Source organism: Balearica regulorum, chromosome 2 (assembly GCF_011004875.1).
Source record: "Balearica regulorum gibbericeps isolate bBalReg1 chromosome 2, bBalReg1.pri, whole genome shotgun sequence".
Taxonomy (NCBI): Eukaryota; Metazoa; Chordata; class Aves; order Gruiformes; family Gruidae; genus Balearica; species Balearica regulorum.
In genome coordinates this window covers 22,187,476-22,205,352 of record NC_046185.1, presented here as the reverse complement: position 1 = coordinate 22,205,352, position 17,877 = coordinate 22,187,476, and the positions used below count along the sequence as shown (strand labels likewise).

Here is a 17,877-nt window from a genome sequence, read left to right as displayed (position 1 = left end):
CGCAGAGACAAATAAGTAGTTCATGAGTGAAGTGCACAAATCTCTGAAGAGGATAGGCAATGGGGAGAACCGTTAGGTTGGAAAAGAAACACGATGCATTTGCTGCTAATCTTCCTTAGGTAGCAGTGGGTTAGTACAATAGCAGTTAATCTGAAGCTAAAACTGATGTGGAAAGCCACAAGGCAAATGTGAAAAGCCTTTTATTTGAAGAGCTGCGTTAGTCTGGATTAATTATGTTGTCAAGTAAGGTGCACACCTAAGGAAATGAGCAATTGAAGGAAGGAAGAGGATTTTTTGAAAATGGCTGCACCACGAGTGTTGTACACAATTCTATCTGAAGCCACTTGGCTTTTGAAGCATTTTGCTTTGCTATCCTTGGTGATCCAGGCTTATCTACACTATAAGGTCCCTTCCAACCCAAACCATTTTAGGATTCTAGGAAAATCTCTTTTGGTCTGAGCTACACAAGTTACACTGGCTGAAGGACTGCTTAGTCCAATCAGAGCCTCCATAATGGAGGACCTGGTCCAATTTATGAGGCGAGATTCCCTGCTGGTTTTGCAGGTATTAAGTATTATGACTTTTTTTTCTCCTCTCACCTCAACTTTCTGGAAATTTAAAGATGAACAAGAGGGGATGTGAGGGAATTTTCCTTAAAAAGTAGTGAAAAGTATTGACCTTTTGCTTAAACTCATTCTGGAAACATTTAGCCTCAGGAGATATATTTTTAGATAATTGTGATCATATAAAAACAGGAGACTGAGATTAAATCCCTTATGTAACTTTATTACAGCTTCAGCTACCATGAAGGCTATAATTATGGGAGTAGTTCTCGTTGACTGTGGAAAGGTCCCTGAGCAACATGCTTATTTATGTATTCAGCTAAATTAAATAATTACAGAGCTAACATCAACCAACTATTCCTTCATGGAGCCTTATTTCCATTGTTCTGTGTTCTTTTGAAATCAAGAAAACACTGCAAATTACAATTAATAAATCTACTTTTCATCATTAGGATTCAAAATTAATTTTAGCATGTGAATTTATATATATATATATGACTTTAATAATCTTAGCCTTATATCTCCACAACATTTTACTAACCGTATTGGCTCCCATTGAAGAACATCCTTAGACAATGCCTATTCAAAGGAGGTTTCCATCCAGTTTGTATACATAGACATGAGCAGTCCTGGATGGATGTAGGGAAGAGGATTTTTTTTTTTGTTTATTTTAATCATATAATAAAATCTAATGCCTGTTCGGTAAGTAGATTTTTATAAATTCTTGTCATTTATGAAGTATGAGTATAATAGAGCTAGGGAAAGGCAGAACTACAACCCTATAAATTATTGAAGAAAAATCAAGTCCTATCTTTCTCAAGTTTGGCACCGAAAATTGTTCGGAACATTTCACAGTTTTCTCTTTCATGTCTGTATGTCAGCAGCTCGCTTTAAAAGAGGGTAATTGTATCATCCACTTAATTTCATTATGCAGACAAGCCACAAAAAAAAAAAATAAATCTTGAATTTAACCCTGACTCCTGCAGAACTAACATACTCTGAGAGCACCAGAGAAATACGCTCAGGAGACAAGTAATTTTGTATTTAGATCTGCTTTTAGATTATGGTCAGTAACTAATGAAAGGGGTCATTAACTGAAGAAACAGGTATTGATTAGTTACTTATTTAATCTACACCCTTTGTTCTGTGTACAGAAGAGGATTGTGGTCCTGGCGGATGGGGGGGAGTTTGCCATCATATTATGAAAGATTATACATTAATACATTTGTATAGGAACTAAATTAATGCTCCATGGCAAACTAAGTCTCATATCATTCTTACCTTCTGAATATTTCATTTTGCAACCTAACCTTCCTCTTAACATGACAAGTATGTGAATTTTCCTGCATGTACATATGTACTTGTAAACATATATAGACACTAAATAAGCTTGATGGTGCTATGGTGTCATAAAAACCAACCACAGTCATTGGTATTTTATTTTTGCATATCTGTTCCTTAAACTGTAACCCAAGTATAACAGATAATTGCTCTAAACTAATTTGATTATATAGTATCATGCTGTCAAGCTTATGTATAGAAGGTATGAAACTAAATTAGACAGCTCATTATGATTGTTACTTCTGGAATCCACCGGAGTTTCATTTTCAGGTTTTCTGTTCCTCTTTGAGGAGGTAATGAATTTCCTTCAAAGAAGGCAGTTTGACAAAAATAACATGTAGCCAAACTCAAAACAATAAATGTTTTTATATATACCAAATTACTTTCTTCATTGTGAGTATTAAAGGGGAGGTCAATAATTAATGATCCAATTACTAGTTTACAGAGGCTTTTATTGCTGTGTCAAGGTGATGAAAAACCCTCTTGCACTGATTTTTTTTTGCTGCCACTCCAGCTTACTGAATCAGCAGATGCACTGCCTGTTTATGGCACATGTGCTGCCAGGGATGGACGATACTTTGGATTTACTGCTGTGATTAAGCTCTTGTTTCTTAAATCAAATAATTTTAACAGTAAAGTTAGCCTATATTGTGTCTGCTGCAGTCTAGAAATCAGTTTTGAGAAGCCAGTAGTTTGAATTAGTTAAAAATTACACTTCTTTAGCCAATCAGAAAGGCTGTTTATTAGTATTACACATGTGAAATGTTAGATCAGCTTTAAACAAAAAAGCTGCTATGATTTGTATTGAAATGCTGTATTTCCTTGTTACAAATAGTTTAATCTTAAAACTGGTGACATATACCACAGTAGTTGTTTTTCCCTCTTGATTGTTAGGTAGAATTTTAAAATTTGTCTATGGCTTTCTGCATAATGCAAACGGAGAATCACAGACAAGAAAATAAGTCACCTTAACTCCCGAGTGGTGGTTTGCTATTCAAAATGCATAGCTGTTCAAGTGTAACACAGAAGATTTTTTTTTTAAGGTTATTCTTATTTCTGTTCTAAAACATAGAGTCCTTTTCTGTATCCACTGAAAGTCTATAACAAATTATTGGTAATACCGTGCTCAAAAATGTGGACTGGACCTTTTTTGCTGTACCCCTTCCCTCCAGCTGTCCTTATAGGATAACAGCTATGTCCATGGGTAAAAGTGGAGGATACTTTTTCTTCCCAAACAAAACCTAATAACTGAACAGAAAAAGGCAACGGTGAACTGGAACTTATATATTGGTTTGATTATTTTATAAGATAGTTTTGCTTAAAAAAATTAAATATTTTTATTTTAAAATTATTTTTATTTTTATTGTATTAGTCTATTAGATACACGGATACGTTATTTGTTCACTGGTTATCTTGTACTGAAAAACACAAGATGAGTTTTTCTTAACATCACTTTTTGGTAGCAAGATGTCAGTGATCCTGACTGGAATTAGTGGAGAGAAAGCAAAACGATGTGATCAATGAAACAACTGGCTGATCCTCGATCATAATATAGGGGTGGCTGTTGGGCTGATGATGGAAATTGATTCTAGATAATGATGTGCCTACGATACGAGGCATCTCTATGTTAGTAGTGTCTCCTTTCATTATGTCTCTGTGACTCTGGGGATTAAAATATAGAAAGCTATTATGAATTACTATATTTATGTTTTTTTTCAAACTAAGCTAAGAAGATTTTCCTTTCCTTCCTGACATGTTCACTATTTCAGCTTTACTTATGGTCGACTGTTCTCTTGATGAAATTAATACAGGTCTGTCATGAGTACAGCTGACATGCTAAGTTTATGTTCTTGTTTGTGAATTTGACATCACATCTCATAAAGGATCCATTCCCTTGCTGTCTTTCATGGCCTCCTGTTGTCTTCACTTTGTAAATTTGAGGCTTACTTAGGGTTCAGTGTAGCTTAGGGTTATCTTCTGTAATAATTAGTGTTGACATCAAAGCACTAAAGCTTGAAAGTAAATAAATATATAATATAAGGGGTTAGTTTTTCTGTATTTTTTTTTTCTGTCTCTAGTAAGTATTAGAAGGATCTTTGCATACGTATACCTATCGAGCAAATAAATATATATTTTTATTATTTGCATTGGCTTCAGCTGTTCTAGTAGCCTTAAATGTATTATTTGAAGAAAACATAGGTATAGACTCCCTGTCAGTAGATGCCCATTTCTAAAAGAAGTTAAAATGCACCTGCTTAAACACTGCCTCTAAAGGTAAAGAGCTCTTATGTCTGTCCAAAATGTCCAAATAGAAATAGGCTCATATTTAGAATTCAGTGCATGTGCAGTAAATCCTATGCCCCTGAGACTTCCAGATGCCACGCAGCCTTGTTGGACCTACTCTGGCAGTCATTTTGCCAAAGTCACAACTTCAGGATGTAAAAAGAGTGTATATCTGTGGAAAGCTGAATATAGGATAAGCCGGCACAAAGTGTACTGCATAAGTAAATATGTCTACTAATGCTAAGTAGAGTTTTCCTGAAGCTACTTATTTCTTCAGTTTAACCAAGCCTCCTTGGGTGAGTGTAAATAAAATGGTAATGAAAAGAAAAATCTAACAGAAATAGGAATCATGAGCACACAAGACCCAAACCTGTTTCTTAAACATTGGAGCTGTTTCTCACAAATTTTCATAGTGCTCCAGTTATGAACTGAATTCCAACTGGCTTGGCAGGTTTTACTGTTGCCTTGCTCTTGGCAGCAAGACAGTTGAATTTCCCTGGACTATTTTCAAAATCTGAGGAAGGAATTTGTTATGCATGTGCAGATCAGTTCCCATTTGTGCAGCAGCTCCAACACATCATAGAACCATTGGATCTTCTGTGCTTCCTTAGCAGTCATTTTCCAAGGTGACTCATTTTTCTGAGCCAGCAATTTGGGAAACACAGGGCTTTTTCTCACCTTCAAGACACCAGTTAGTTCCTATGTGCATTATATCCCAGAGCTTGTTAACTTTCAGTAGACTAGTCTGTGAAGAGAGGTAGGTTCATTCAGGACACCTAAGTAGGCTATCTACTTTTAGTTGATGGGAATATCATCATAGTGTTACAGAAGACTGAGCTGCTGAAACAAGGGCCAGATATGGAATTCTTTAATGTTATTAATAGGTTTTCTTCTTCCCTGCATTACTAATAGTGCCTGGTTCCTCTTTAAATGAGTCTCTCATTCAGGTATAGGCAAGCCGGTGTTGCTTCCAAGCCTGAGACAATGAAGAAATTGCAATGAAGCTGTCAGTTGGAACCCTAGGGTGGAGGCATGCATGGTAATGACAGATAAGCAAGGAAGATGTGTGAGGTCAGCCCATGAACATATGTAAGGTCTTTGCAGATGTGAATAGGGAAGAAAAAGGAAAGAGGCATATCCTGTAAGAAAGGATCGAAAATTTAGACTATTTGGAGTAATAATAATAAAAATATTTTGATTACTTACTACTGGGCATGATCCAGAAATACTGTATTTTCTAAGCTTTCCAAAAGATGTTTTCCTTTGTATTCCGCTGAAGGAATTTCCTTTTCCAGGCATAGGCTCAAAACTTCTTCCTACAGAGAGAACAGAAGAGAAACAAGAAATGGAAAAGTGAAGAGGCCAGAAACAGGGTCAAAAGTGAAATTGGGAGCAAATATCTTCCTAAGACAAAGTCTTAAAGACAATTGCACAAGAGAGAAATCAACAGGACATCATCCTTCATTAGTTCCAGTTTTTCTTGACCTTATTAGAAGTAGAGTAGCAGGGAACATAACGACAAAGGTGCACAAATCTGACAGACTTGAATATTAATATTAATCAACTGGCAGTGGTGAACTGGGTCCCCAGTATAAAATGTCTGGCTGTTTCCCATGACTTCTTAACAGTCCATTTTCTTGGTGGCCCAGAGTATGAGTTTGTGTACAGGATCACAGGACAGAGGCCATGGTGTGGCATATAGGGTCACACTCCAGGTGTCATATGAGATGCATGGCTGTGAGTGCATGAGGTCATCTAGAATGTGCACTGTGCTGTGACTGGAAGCATCTCTTCCAGTGGCAGCCTGGTGAGCGTGGACTTCCATTAAGAAATTCTGGTATTTCTTTTTCTCTTTTTCTTTTATTTTTTTAGCTCCAACCCACAGACTTTAATATGCAGTAGCTTTCTACAGAAAGTAGACAATTTATCATACAAATGTGTTTGCCATATTGATATGCTTTCTTTCAATTTATTCCAGGAAGACATTTATCAAAATATATTTGACTAATAGACTAAGCCTAATTCTGTTTTTGAAAATGTAATTTGGAAGAAAGTCTTTACCGTAATTTAAATCCTTCCAGCAAAACATACCAAAGAAAATACTTCCAGTAAACCTTCCTCTATCAACAGCGATGCTAAGTCTCAGCTTCAGAAAGACAGCCAGAACAAAAAAGACATGCTGAAACCCTTCTACCATAAACTTTAAGAGTATTAAGAGTAATATCTTTTTTTGTTGAGTGATATTAGCAGTAGTTGAAAACAAGGCTACATATTGTTTGAGGGTAAACCAGGGTCTTCATTTTTAATAACATCTTTCCCTAAACAGTTTCTCTTAAAAAAAAGAAAAGATTTTTAAATTCTTAATGACTGATCCATGTAGACCAGAGAAGTTTCTTTGGTGACAGTATTTCTAGTCAATGCCCCAATGCCCTCATACTCTCCATTCTTGCCACATCGGTAGGCATTGTTATGTGCTCCACCCTGCCCAAATTTTTCTCTTATCTTCATTGTGGTCTGGAGCACTCTGCTGTTCAGGATCTTCTTCCAGCTGTGATTGCTTCTTTTTTATGGTTTTCTTTCTTGGCCATAAGAACTTCAAGTGTTAATGAATGTTCACTATTAACAAGGGCAGTTATGCAGGGTCACACAAATCACTCTTAGACCCTTTAACACTTGTAGCGGTCCAATAAATCTGCAGATCCATATAGCAGAGCTGGGATTCCATCTGACTAAATGTAGACACCCACTAACTAGATAATCTACACCCAAGCTAACCATCTTGACTTCTTCTACAGTCATTGAAGAAAAACAGACACTTCTTGAGTAAAATTCATCTCAGCCTTGAAGTGGATGTATAAAACAAGTTCAGATGAATGGAGCCAAGAATAGCTAGTTTAGCTATTTTTCTTATTCTAAAACTACCTGAGATGAATTTTGGGTGTCTCTACTTTTCAGATGAGGGACACTTTCCTACTTATTACAACATCTACTAGTATTCTAAGGTCCACATCAGAAGACTCTGCTGAATCGTGCATAGTGATTTTTTTTCTTAGTGATTCTAATTTTGTTTTGGTAGGACCAGATCCTTCAGACATTTTCCTAGGCTGTTCCAAGTCAAAAGCTGACAAATCCAGAGGAATAATTATTTCCCAACAAGAAATGTTGAAATGCATGGTGGGAAGTTTCAAAACCTACTATAAGACCTGCAAGAAGCAGCATCCTTTTGTCATCAGTGCTCAAACTGCATTAGTGACTCTGCTGAAAAATATTTCTGTGCTTTACATGTGCCAGCCAACTTTGTATTTGTTCCTGCACCAAATGCTAGCATGTCACTGAAGTGTCCAGAGCTGACAAAGTGATTGCTTAAGCACTCGTATAATCACTTCAGGTAATTCTGGCTGTGTAGCTGCTCTATGGAGTCACCCACTGTGTGGCAGTCTAGATGGACAGTATTGCAAACACAGAAAGTAACCTGCTTAAATGAGAGTTCTTCAATAGCTGTAGTCCACTTTCCCCTTCTCTCCAGAGCCCTTCTGGTGTTGGGCTTCACTGGGAGCCTTGCAGTTAAGAGGATCAAGTGACATGGGATGTTTCTCTGCTCACTATAGCCTCACGCTTAAAATCAGCTTGGAGGGGGAATATACTCATTCAATTGCAAGGCTAAATCATTTGTAGTGTTGAGTAACACATATGCACAATCATCAGCTCAGGTAGTCAGTATGTGGTATGTATTCAGCATGCAGTATCAGTCAGGTAGACTCCACAGCTTGCGAAATTTATAGTTATATGCTCTGTCTTTTTTGGCAATGAGATTTGGATTTAAGGAAACATGTTTTTGTTTTACTTGATTCAAAGCAAGATGTTTTTAATTTGCCAGTGAAAGAACTTTCCAGTTTAGATAGGTCCTGGTTCAGATAGGAAGGGTGTGGGTCATCCATGTATCCTATGTGAAGGTTTTGGGCAATTTAGAGCATCCCAAATGACTCTGTATGTAGAACGCTCAACTAAATTGAGCGTCTTATGTCTAAACTGTTTGGAAGATAAATGGATCTGGACTTAACCATGAACTTTGAGAATACTCAAGAAATAGTAGATACATACTGTGTAGATTAGATTCAAATTACTTAATGCCTCTTAAAAAATACTGTATTTCTGGGTGAGAAAGCTGCTCTAAGAAGCAAAAAATACACAATGAAACATTAAAATAGAAGGGGAATGGAAACTGAACGGAATTCTTTTAAATATACACTGTCATTCAAGGTTCCCGTCACTATGGGAGAAGAAAAGCTTTTCCTCTGCCTATTTGGTTTTGGCTAAAGAAAATGAGCAAAACATTAAACATCAGTAAGCTTACAAAGGTTTCAGCTTAACACAAAGGTTTCAGCTTACAGAAGCTAGGTCACTGATGTGATTTTTCTCCCAACCTGATTTGTCCAGGCAAGCTTTCCATACACACATAGAGCTCACTGACATTAATAAGAGCAGACCTTGCACATGTCCTTTCTCATATCCAGCTGCACTCCTGAACTCATGAGGCATCTGAATGCTGTTATAATGCCATTAGCTAAGATTGTATCTTGCTTAGTAATATATTAGTTCCTTTTCCCATAAAAGATGGCTTTGATATTATAGCTTATATAATTTATCAATGAGGTGGCATTTTTTCCTGTCATTTCTGCTGCACGCCATAAATGCATGTATTCTCAATAATAAAGCATCTGCTATTGTGTAAGAGAAATATCTGAGAGACCAGTAAGTGCATTCTCTGGTAGTCAGAATTTAAACTACAGTGTGTTTGTTATGGAAAAATTACGATTTAACAATTTTTCTTGTAGAGAAACAAAGATCTATGTGTTTTACGTGTATTACTTTTAATTTTACAAGATTTCACAAATCATTTACACAGTCAAGATTTTAATATTTATAGAACTTGCACTGAAAAAATTATGTCCAGTGATTTTATCAAGTCATTCATTATACCTCAAAAAAGTATGGGTGTACTAAGCAATACATGTCTTTTCTTATCATTTTAACTTTAGAATAATTAGTATTTACTGTGAGACACAACTAAATTAAAAAGAAAGTCAGCTTTCTACATCTTGACTGAAAAGGAGAGGGGAAAATAGTAGAGCAAGAAGTGTGAGTGCTTTGATCAGGCAACAGACTCAACTTTGCATGTGTTCCTCTGCACAGGTTTGGGTTCAGGGCTTACCATTTGATAAGATCAACCGTTGCTGCAAAATAACTGGTAGTAGACAGAAATTGGAAGTTCTATAGTAGGAAAATAACCAAATGGGTTTTATTTTCACTGTATAATGGGAAGGTTTTAAAATTTTAAGCTATCACTCTCAATAGTTTATCACTCTCAATAACTTAAATAATGTTTGATATCAATAATATCACATATTGTTCTATGCATTAATGTATGTAGATTACTAATTTGGATAGCTCTGTTAGAAAACAAAAAAGGACCCAGAATTTATTTCTCTAACTGAAAGTCAGTGTGCATGTTTCAAATGTGAGTGTGCATACGTCATACTGTTAGAGCCCAACACTGCTCAATATTTGCTCATATAAACACCTATAGGATGAAGTTATGTATGTACAGCACATCTGTATGGTAAAGTATAGCTACCGTAAAGCTAATTTAATTTCTGTCTGTGTTGGTTTTGCGTGGCAAGGTTTTGGTAGCGGGGGGGCTACAGGGGTGGCTTCTGTGAGAAGCTGCTAGAAGCTTCCCCTGTGTCTGATAGAGCCAATGCCAGCCGGCTCCAAGATGGACCCGCCGCTGGCCAAGGCCAAGCCAATCAGCGCCTCTGTGATAACATATTTAAGAAAGAGAAAAACAGTTAGAGAGTGCTTCTGCAGCCAGAGAGAGGAGTGAGAAGATGTAAGAACATCAGCAGACACCAAGGTCAGTGAAGAAGGAGGGGGAGGAGGTGCTCCAGGCGCCGGAGCAAGATTCCCCTGCAGCCCGTGGTGAAGACCATGGTGAAGCAGGCTGTCCCCCTGCAGCCCATGGAGGGAGGATGAGGGGGTGTAGAGATTCCACCTGCAGCCCATGGAGGACCCCACGCCGGAGCAGGTGGAGACACCTGAAGGAGGCTGTGACCCCGTGGGAAGCCCACGCTGGGGCAAGCTCCTGGCAGGACCTGTGGATCTGTGGAGAGAGGAGCCCACGCCAGAGCAGGTTTGCTGACAGGACTTGTGACCCCGTGGGGGACCCACGCTGGAGCAGTTTGCTCCTGAAGGTCTGCACCCCGTGGAGGAGACTCACGTTGGAGAAGGCCGTGAAGGACTGTCTCCCGTGAGAGGGACCCCACGCTGGAGCGGGGGAACAATGAGTCCTCCCCCTGAGGATGAAGAAGCGGCAGAAACACCGCGTGATGACCTGACCGTAACCCCCACTCCCCGTCCCCCTGTGCCGCTGGGGCGGCGGAGGTTGAAGCCGGGAGTGAAGTTGAGCCCAGGAAGATGGGAGGGGTGGGGGGAGGTGTTTTTAAGATTTGGTTTTATTTCTCATTCCTCTACTCTGTTTTGCTTAGTAATAAATAAGATGAATTCCCTCTCTAAGTTCGGTCTGTTTTGCTCGCGATGATAATTAGAGAATGATCTCTCCCTGTCCTTATCTCGACCCGTAAGTTTTTTTTTTCATTGTACCTTTTCTCCCCTGTCTAATGAAAGAGGGGAGTGATAGAGCGGCTCTGGTGGGCACCTGGCCCTCAGCCAGGGCCAACCCACCACACTGTCTTTGAGTGTACGGCTATATGCACATACTGTGGACATGCAAGTGGCAAGTGAAGATTGGACCAGATTTTGGTGACTAGGTATGCACACATTTGCAGTGGGAATGTGTACATGGTCAGTACATCTCAGGGGCCTCAACTTTTCAATAACTTATTTTCCTATTTTTAAGCAGTTGTTTTCTATGTAGACACACAAGTGAAAGTTCAGTTGGATAGGAATCTTTGCTCTTGACATGCTCCTACAAAACTGTAGAGTTGATATGGGAAAAGGCATGAACAGGAGAGCTGGCAAAGCCATGACGGGTTTCATGAAGTACAGGTAAAGTGCTGTGTTCACCGCAGAACAGCAAGGACATAACAGCTATACTCCTGGATTCCTTGCCAGTGGCTTCTTTGGGATTATAAGTGATAGTGAAGATTGTTGCTAAGAATTTTAAAACCTTAAAAAATGATGAGTAATTTGTAGTGGTGGATTCTTAATGCCTAATGGTGTATCTGCATTTAAACTTAGTAATTTCAATGAAAATTTCTCAGAAATAGGTGGGAATTAGAATCAGTAAGAATGATCAGTTTTAACTATTCTGCTTATAAAACCCATTTTATTTCAGTGCTTTGCTCCTAGAATTAGGTACCAAGTTATAGAGAACCAACTTACAACTTTTTTTAGTCAGACTTTGGGTTTGGGTACAGCAGTTGTATTGATGGCACAGAAAATAACTGCTGGGAAACACCAGTATGAGCTCATCCGCCTTTAGTTCATGCAGTTAAAGCTGAGCAGTCAGCATTACTGTAATTGAGTTTTCCTCACTTAAGATCCATTTTAAAATATATTTTAAGACTAGGATTTGTAAAACAGTCAATATGTGGACTGAAATTCTTGTGATCTTCTGCATATCTCTAAATTCGTATTTATGCAGTAAAGGCTAGATCTTCATGACCTCAATGATGATTTCACTCAGTTCCTCTGAAGGAATGTCTTCAGAGACAGAGGTGAGACAGCACTGGAAATTCCATGCCAGAAGTACCTTTTGCACAATGCTATTAGCTTTCGGAAGAATATTTCTTTTCCCTTTAGCAGGATGGCCACACTTCTATCTGTAATGTAGTCACAATGTTAACTGTCATGAGAAAGCAGTTTTGGTGATAATTCCCCATTTTAAAATGTTACCTTCCTTTCAAGAATCAAGAAACATAGTTAATGCACTTAGAGCAGGCCCATTTATTACTTAGGAAATACGAATGAATTAAAGCCTCAAAATAATTTCATGAGGTCCCTTACCACTGCTTTTTATGAAATCAAAGGATACTTAATATTCTACAATATTTCTGCAAAATGTAAGGGACTAGGTTCCAAGTAACTTTTTGAAAATAAAACCTTTGTATTCCATACATTTCCTTCTTTAAAATGAAAATGAGGCTTGATTTTTTTCCATATAGCATATGCAAGTCTATATATTAGGAGAAAACAAGTGAAAAAAGATCATATTTCTTGTTGTACATAATATCCCTCTAAGAAGACTGTATTTTACTTTTCTAAAGCATATATTAGCTTTTTGTAGCGTAGTCTTATGGGGCTCCATCTCCAGATCATCTCTGTAAAGTTTTCTAGACAAGTGTTAAGACTGTGATTAGACCTGTTAGTTATATTTTATCAACTTATTGATGTAGTTTCAAAGGAATAGGTTGAACAATGTCAAAGCAGGATCTGAAGTAATGGAAAAAGAAAAATGTTGTTTGTGGTTTTTACTAAAAAGAGCAGAACTGCTTTGGTTTAGTATTCTTTTGGTCATGAAATTTGATAGAGAAGCCAACATTTTTTTCCTGCATACAATAGTATCAAAATACTATGTAGCATGTAGTAACAAAATATTTTTCATGTAACATGTAGTAACAATAAATTAAAAAAAAAAAAAGAGGGAGAGAGAGAAATGTAATAATGCAAAATGTGTGGGCATAATTTACAATTTAAAGTACCTACATAAAAGAGAATGTTTTATTAAAATACATGAGTCATTCTCCAGTTCTATGGACAGCAGCATTAATTTAGACCTTTTCTTTAAAACTGTTTTTTAAATCTTTCTTCCTACCTTGTGTCTGCCATACAGGTTAAATTCTGATTCTATAATATCCATCTATCTCTCTATATACACACATTTTTTCAAAACCCTCCACATTTATTCTCAGTAATGAGGTACCTGTACCTAGTAGAATTCTTCCTGATATTTAACCAGCAGACATTTCTCTGGGAATTTCAAGCAAAGTTAATATGCTTTTTATTCTAAAAATAGTTTCTATATTTGTTTTTCTTATCAATCTATCATATTTAACAGGTCATTTAGCCTTCCTTAAAACATCATCTATTGTACAGCTGAATATACAGTACCATTTTTAAATGTATTTTATTGAAGTTATTAGAATAAATACTAGTTTGTGTTAGAAAGGCAAAGAAATGCATTCCATAAGACCAAACTCTTTCTTTAGATTATGATGAAAACTCATTCCATATTCAAATGCTTTCCTTTCTGAAAATTCTGATAGGAATACAATACAATTTGCCTTTTCATTTAATTTACTGTAAGTAATTTTATAGGAACAGTTAAGAACTCTGAAGCAATGATGCTTTACACTGTACATAATTTTGTTCACACATAGACACACACAGACGTACCTCCTGCCTCACTGTATTTCATAGTCCATGTACTCTGTTGTTGGAGCCTTAACTTTTTCTTGGAAGCATTTTGCAAGTCCTGCTAGCAGAGGTTATGAATCAGATAGGATAATCAGAAGTCTTTACAATTTTGCTGTATCTTTGTCTGTCCTTTCTTTCACCTTTCCTTTACTGCACTATCTTGTCTGTCTGATTCTCGCAGGAGACATGGATTACAGCTGGTTGGACCATACGTCTTGGCATAGCAGTGAGGCATCCCCAATGTCTTTGGTGAGACATGTGGAGCCTTACCATTTAGTTTCCTTTATCATTTCACATTTCCTTTGTTTTATTTACACCTTTGCATGTTTTCTTTTTTGTATCTTTTTTTTTATCCCACACCTATAGGGGACAGTCAAAGGGGAAAAAGAAAAACTAGTGAGCAGGCAGTTTTGTCGGATTCTAACACCTTATCCGAGAGGCAAAAGAAAATGGTGTGCTTTGGTGGCCACTCTTTGGAAGAGGACTTGGAATGGTCTGAGCCTCAGATAAAAGACTCTGGGGTAGATACGTGTAGTAGCACCACTCTAAACGAGGAACATAGCCATAGCGAGAAGGTACTGAGATTATGGAGCCTGCATTTTAACCTGCTCATTTGGTCTTTGTTTGCTCTCTGTCACTCATTAAAGTAGTGCATAAAATAAAAGATAGGGTGTTTCTAGAGACAATGTAGCATTTCTAAAGGTGCAGAAAAGAAAAACAAATGAAAAGTCTCTGCATGCTTGCAGCTTTTACTGTTTGGCAGCCTAAGAAAAAAATTGAGAGGCATAAAGGAATGTTGTTCTTATGGTTGCATAATAGCGTATCATGGTATTACCTTCAAGTAATTAACAACAAGGATTCTACTGATTGGCTTATTTGATTTACTACGTTCAAACTCCTGGGGCTGAAATTAAATTAATAGTTTAAACCCCAGGTGAAAAAGGGAGAAAATTGGGTCTCTCTGCACAGAAAAGTTGTTTTTCTTTTTTCCCTTTCACTGTCATGGTTGTTCTTTTGTTTTGTTGCCATGCCATTTTTGTGCGGTATTGTGCAGAATTAAAGGCTTTGCCATATGCTTTGGTATTTTTTAATTTTGCTTTCTGTTTAGTGCTGATTATGATAAATCTTTTTAGAGTTATTAGTTGTAATGGGAGCAGATTTTTCTGTGCCTGCTAATTTTGCATGAAATAGAGCATGAAATAGTATTTATCTGTGAAAAAGTGCTATGATTACACAAAATAAAATGTTAAAATTTTATTAATCATGCCAATATACAAGTGTAACAGTGCCCATGTATAGTAATGGAATAATGACGTTCACTGTATGCTTCATATGTGAAGTAATTATTCCAATAAAGAAACAATACCTTTAAACAGAGCAATGACTATACCTTTTAATGTATGCTATAATTTTTAGTATGCTACTAGTGAGAGAAAGTTAAACACTGAAAAATTTTGTCAGCCTTAAGAGAAAACTGACATGTTTGAAATAACGGAAGAAGAAGAAACGTCTTACATCAAATTTCTGTTTTGAGTTAAACTTCTTTTTCAGTATTACTCTAATACTAGACCTCTACAGTTGTTCTGGTCAGTACTTAGATGTGATGGTCATTGTGTGTAGATAACTATGTACAGTTGTCTGTATCTGTCTAATCATCAAGATGCAAAGATCATTCCAGATATTTACAAATTGGATTTAGTAAAATAGATAATGTTATTAAATACTAGAAATACATTGTGATTGACTATATGTCCAAATAAATCTTTTCCAATGCAGTTTTCTGTCAATCTATTACATTAAATATTAATGTAATGTGTAATCATAATACTTTCAAGGCATTTTTAAAATATACCAGGAAATGAAAAGCATTACTAAAATATTTTTCTTTAAAATCCTATTCACTGTATTTTCCATTAACACCATATGATAGCATCCAGTAACATGGCAACCATCCAAAGATGGAGACCGTCTCATTGGTCGGATTTTACTAAATAAACGACTAAAAGATGGAAGTGTGCCTAGAGACTCAGGAGCAATGCTTGGATTGAAGGTTGGTAATGAATAATTTTTTGAACTAACAACTCTCTCAGTTAAAATAGCTACCTTTATAATGAAAGTATTCTCATATTGTATAGTGTATATATACTGATATCTATAATGTCTTATCATTCTCAAAATTAAAATATAGAGACATTTTATATTCAGTTACCAAGAGTAATTTTACAGGGTCCCTGACAGGTTCAAAAAATTGTATTCTTCAGAAAGACTAGACATTTTTTCACAAGTTTGCTGAGAATGTCTGTTCTGCAAGGTAGTAAATACATCCTTGCTGTAACTCCATCCAGCCAAGCCCTGTCCGCTTTCTTCAGTATTGAGCATTGCACCACGGTATAACTTCTGTTCCCCAAAAGAAAGGAGGAAAGTGAAAATTAAATTATCTCTTTTGAAGATCTGGGGGCCATCTGTAAGTTAATGACATTTTAATCCAGAGCAGTCTGTCAATGGAAGAGCCTATTTCTGGATTTCCCCCCCCCCCCGTATTGTTTGATTTGCTACATTTTAAATACACAAGACAGAAAATTATTTAGTATTTATTGTATATTATCACAGAGTAATGTGTTTGCATATTTTTTTTGTGATGCAGTACTCTTCGAACACATTATGAAGCTATTGCTAGCTCATATCTTGATCGCATTTTTGTATATTATTATTTACAGTTCCAACAATATTGGTACAAGAATGAGAACAAATTATATACAGTAAAAGAAAAAAAGCATATATTTCTTTTGAATCATGTCCTTGTTGTGAGAAATCATTAGCAAGTTTGATTAATTCTCCATTTTCTATTTAGCATGACACTGACTTCCCGTTGGGTACACAGATTAGACTATAGTCATATACTGTAAAGAGGGATTGAATCAGTGTAGTTACTTATAAGATATACTAACATGCTTTGGAAATTTTTGAATTTTTTACTTAATTGACAAATGATTGTGTTTTGAAGTTGGTGGAGAAGGCACTTGAGCATCACTTGAGGTATGTGTGTTATTGTCCTAATGTCAGAAAATGCAAGAGACACTAACAGTGCCACAATGAAGTACTTTTTGTTTAAACTTCTAGGTTTAAAATTCTAAAATCTTCTATTATAAAGAGGAACTCTTCACTGGTATTCATGAATAGTTTAGATTCAAGAGCAACTAGTTTTTAATCTCAATAGACATCTGAAAAGAATGATTTACAGCAGTTATTCCTGACCTGAATTTTCAAATATTTACATTATTGAAAGTAACCTAAACTGGATTTAGTATTACAAATTTAAAATCCCAATATGAAGACTGCTAAGAAACCTAAACAATTTGAAGATTATGCAGTTATAACAAATTCTGATATTTGAATCTCTTGATTCTAAGATAAATAGTAAGGTCAAACCTGTTGAAGTTTCCTATAGAGAAATCTTCAGTATGACAATTATTTTCATCTGACTTGCTCAACCAAAGAGGATTTGATTAATTGATAGAGACGTTTGATGCTTAGTGTGAACATCAGGAGTTCTGTTATATTAACATACCTGTTTTCAGTTAAAATGTGTAGAAATAAGCTGTCTAATGACCAATACCTTAATTTTTTTTGGGGTGGTAATTTATAATACAGTGAAATACTATAATGACACAAATAGCCCGCACAGGTACATATATAACCTGTCTAGCCAAAATTCTGTGGTAGTATTTTCCAAGTTTATCTGTCTATCCTGGGCTACCTGAAAACCAAAGACATGATTGAATTTTTCTTTCTGTTACCAGAACATTTAAGTCATTTAAAGTAATTTTCATTCCATGAAAATACTTCCTCTTTGAAACAGGTAGTAGGAGGAAAGATGACTGAATCAGGTCGACTCTGCGCATTTATCACCAAAGTTAAAAAAGGAAGCTTAGCAGATACAGTGGGGCATCTTAGACCGGGTATGTATCTACTGTAGATCTATACCGCTGAGTTGCTTTTCTAAAGGTGATAACAAGTGAGCGAGTTTAATTAGATGTGAAATGATGTTAAATAGGTGTGATGAACTACTGCAGAATTCAACCTTACATTCAGTTACTAGATTATTGACACTACTGCTTTTGTGAAATATATAAATTCTCATGTTGTTCAAAATAATATTTTAACATTTTTATTCACATTTTTATACTCAAAATAATATTCCAGTGATGTCCTGCCCAGTTGTTTAGTGGTGTATATTTTATTTAGAGCAAATGAA

At 36.3% G+C, this 17,877-nt stretch overlaps 1 protein-coding gene across 36 annotated transcripts in view; it reads left to right on the top strand.

The window, feature by feature from the left end:
• Nucleotides 1-17,877, top strand: part of RIMS2 (regulating synaptic membrane exocytosis 2) — a 503,290-nt gene that overhangs the window by 253,940 nt on the left and 231,473 nt on the right. For 27 of the 36 annotated variants that reach the window (XM_075743530.1, XM_075743545.1, XM_075743550.1 and 24 more), the window contains 3 exons: nucleotides 13,989-14,197; nucleotides 15,553-15,672; nucleotides 17,482-17,581. In XM_075743530.1, coding sequence (XP_075599645.1) covers nucleotides 13,989-14,197; nucleotides 15,553-15,672; nucleotides 17,482-17,581 — 429 coding nt within the window. Of the gene's footprint in view, nucleotides 1-13,803; nucleotides 13,872-13,988; nucleotides 14,198-15,552; nucleotides 15,673-17,481; nucleotides 17,582-17,877 lie in introns of all 36 variants that reach the window. The other 9 variants (XM_075743541.1, XM_075743542.1, XM_075743534.1 and 6 more) reach the window with 1 other exon arrangement.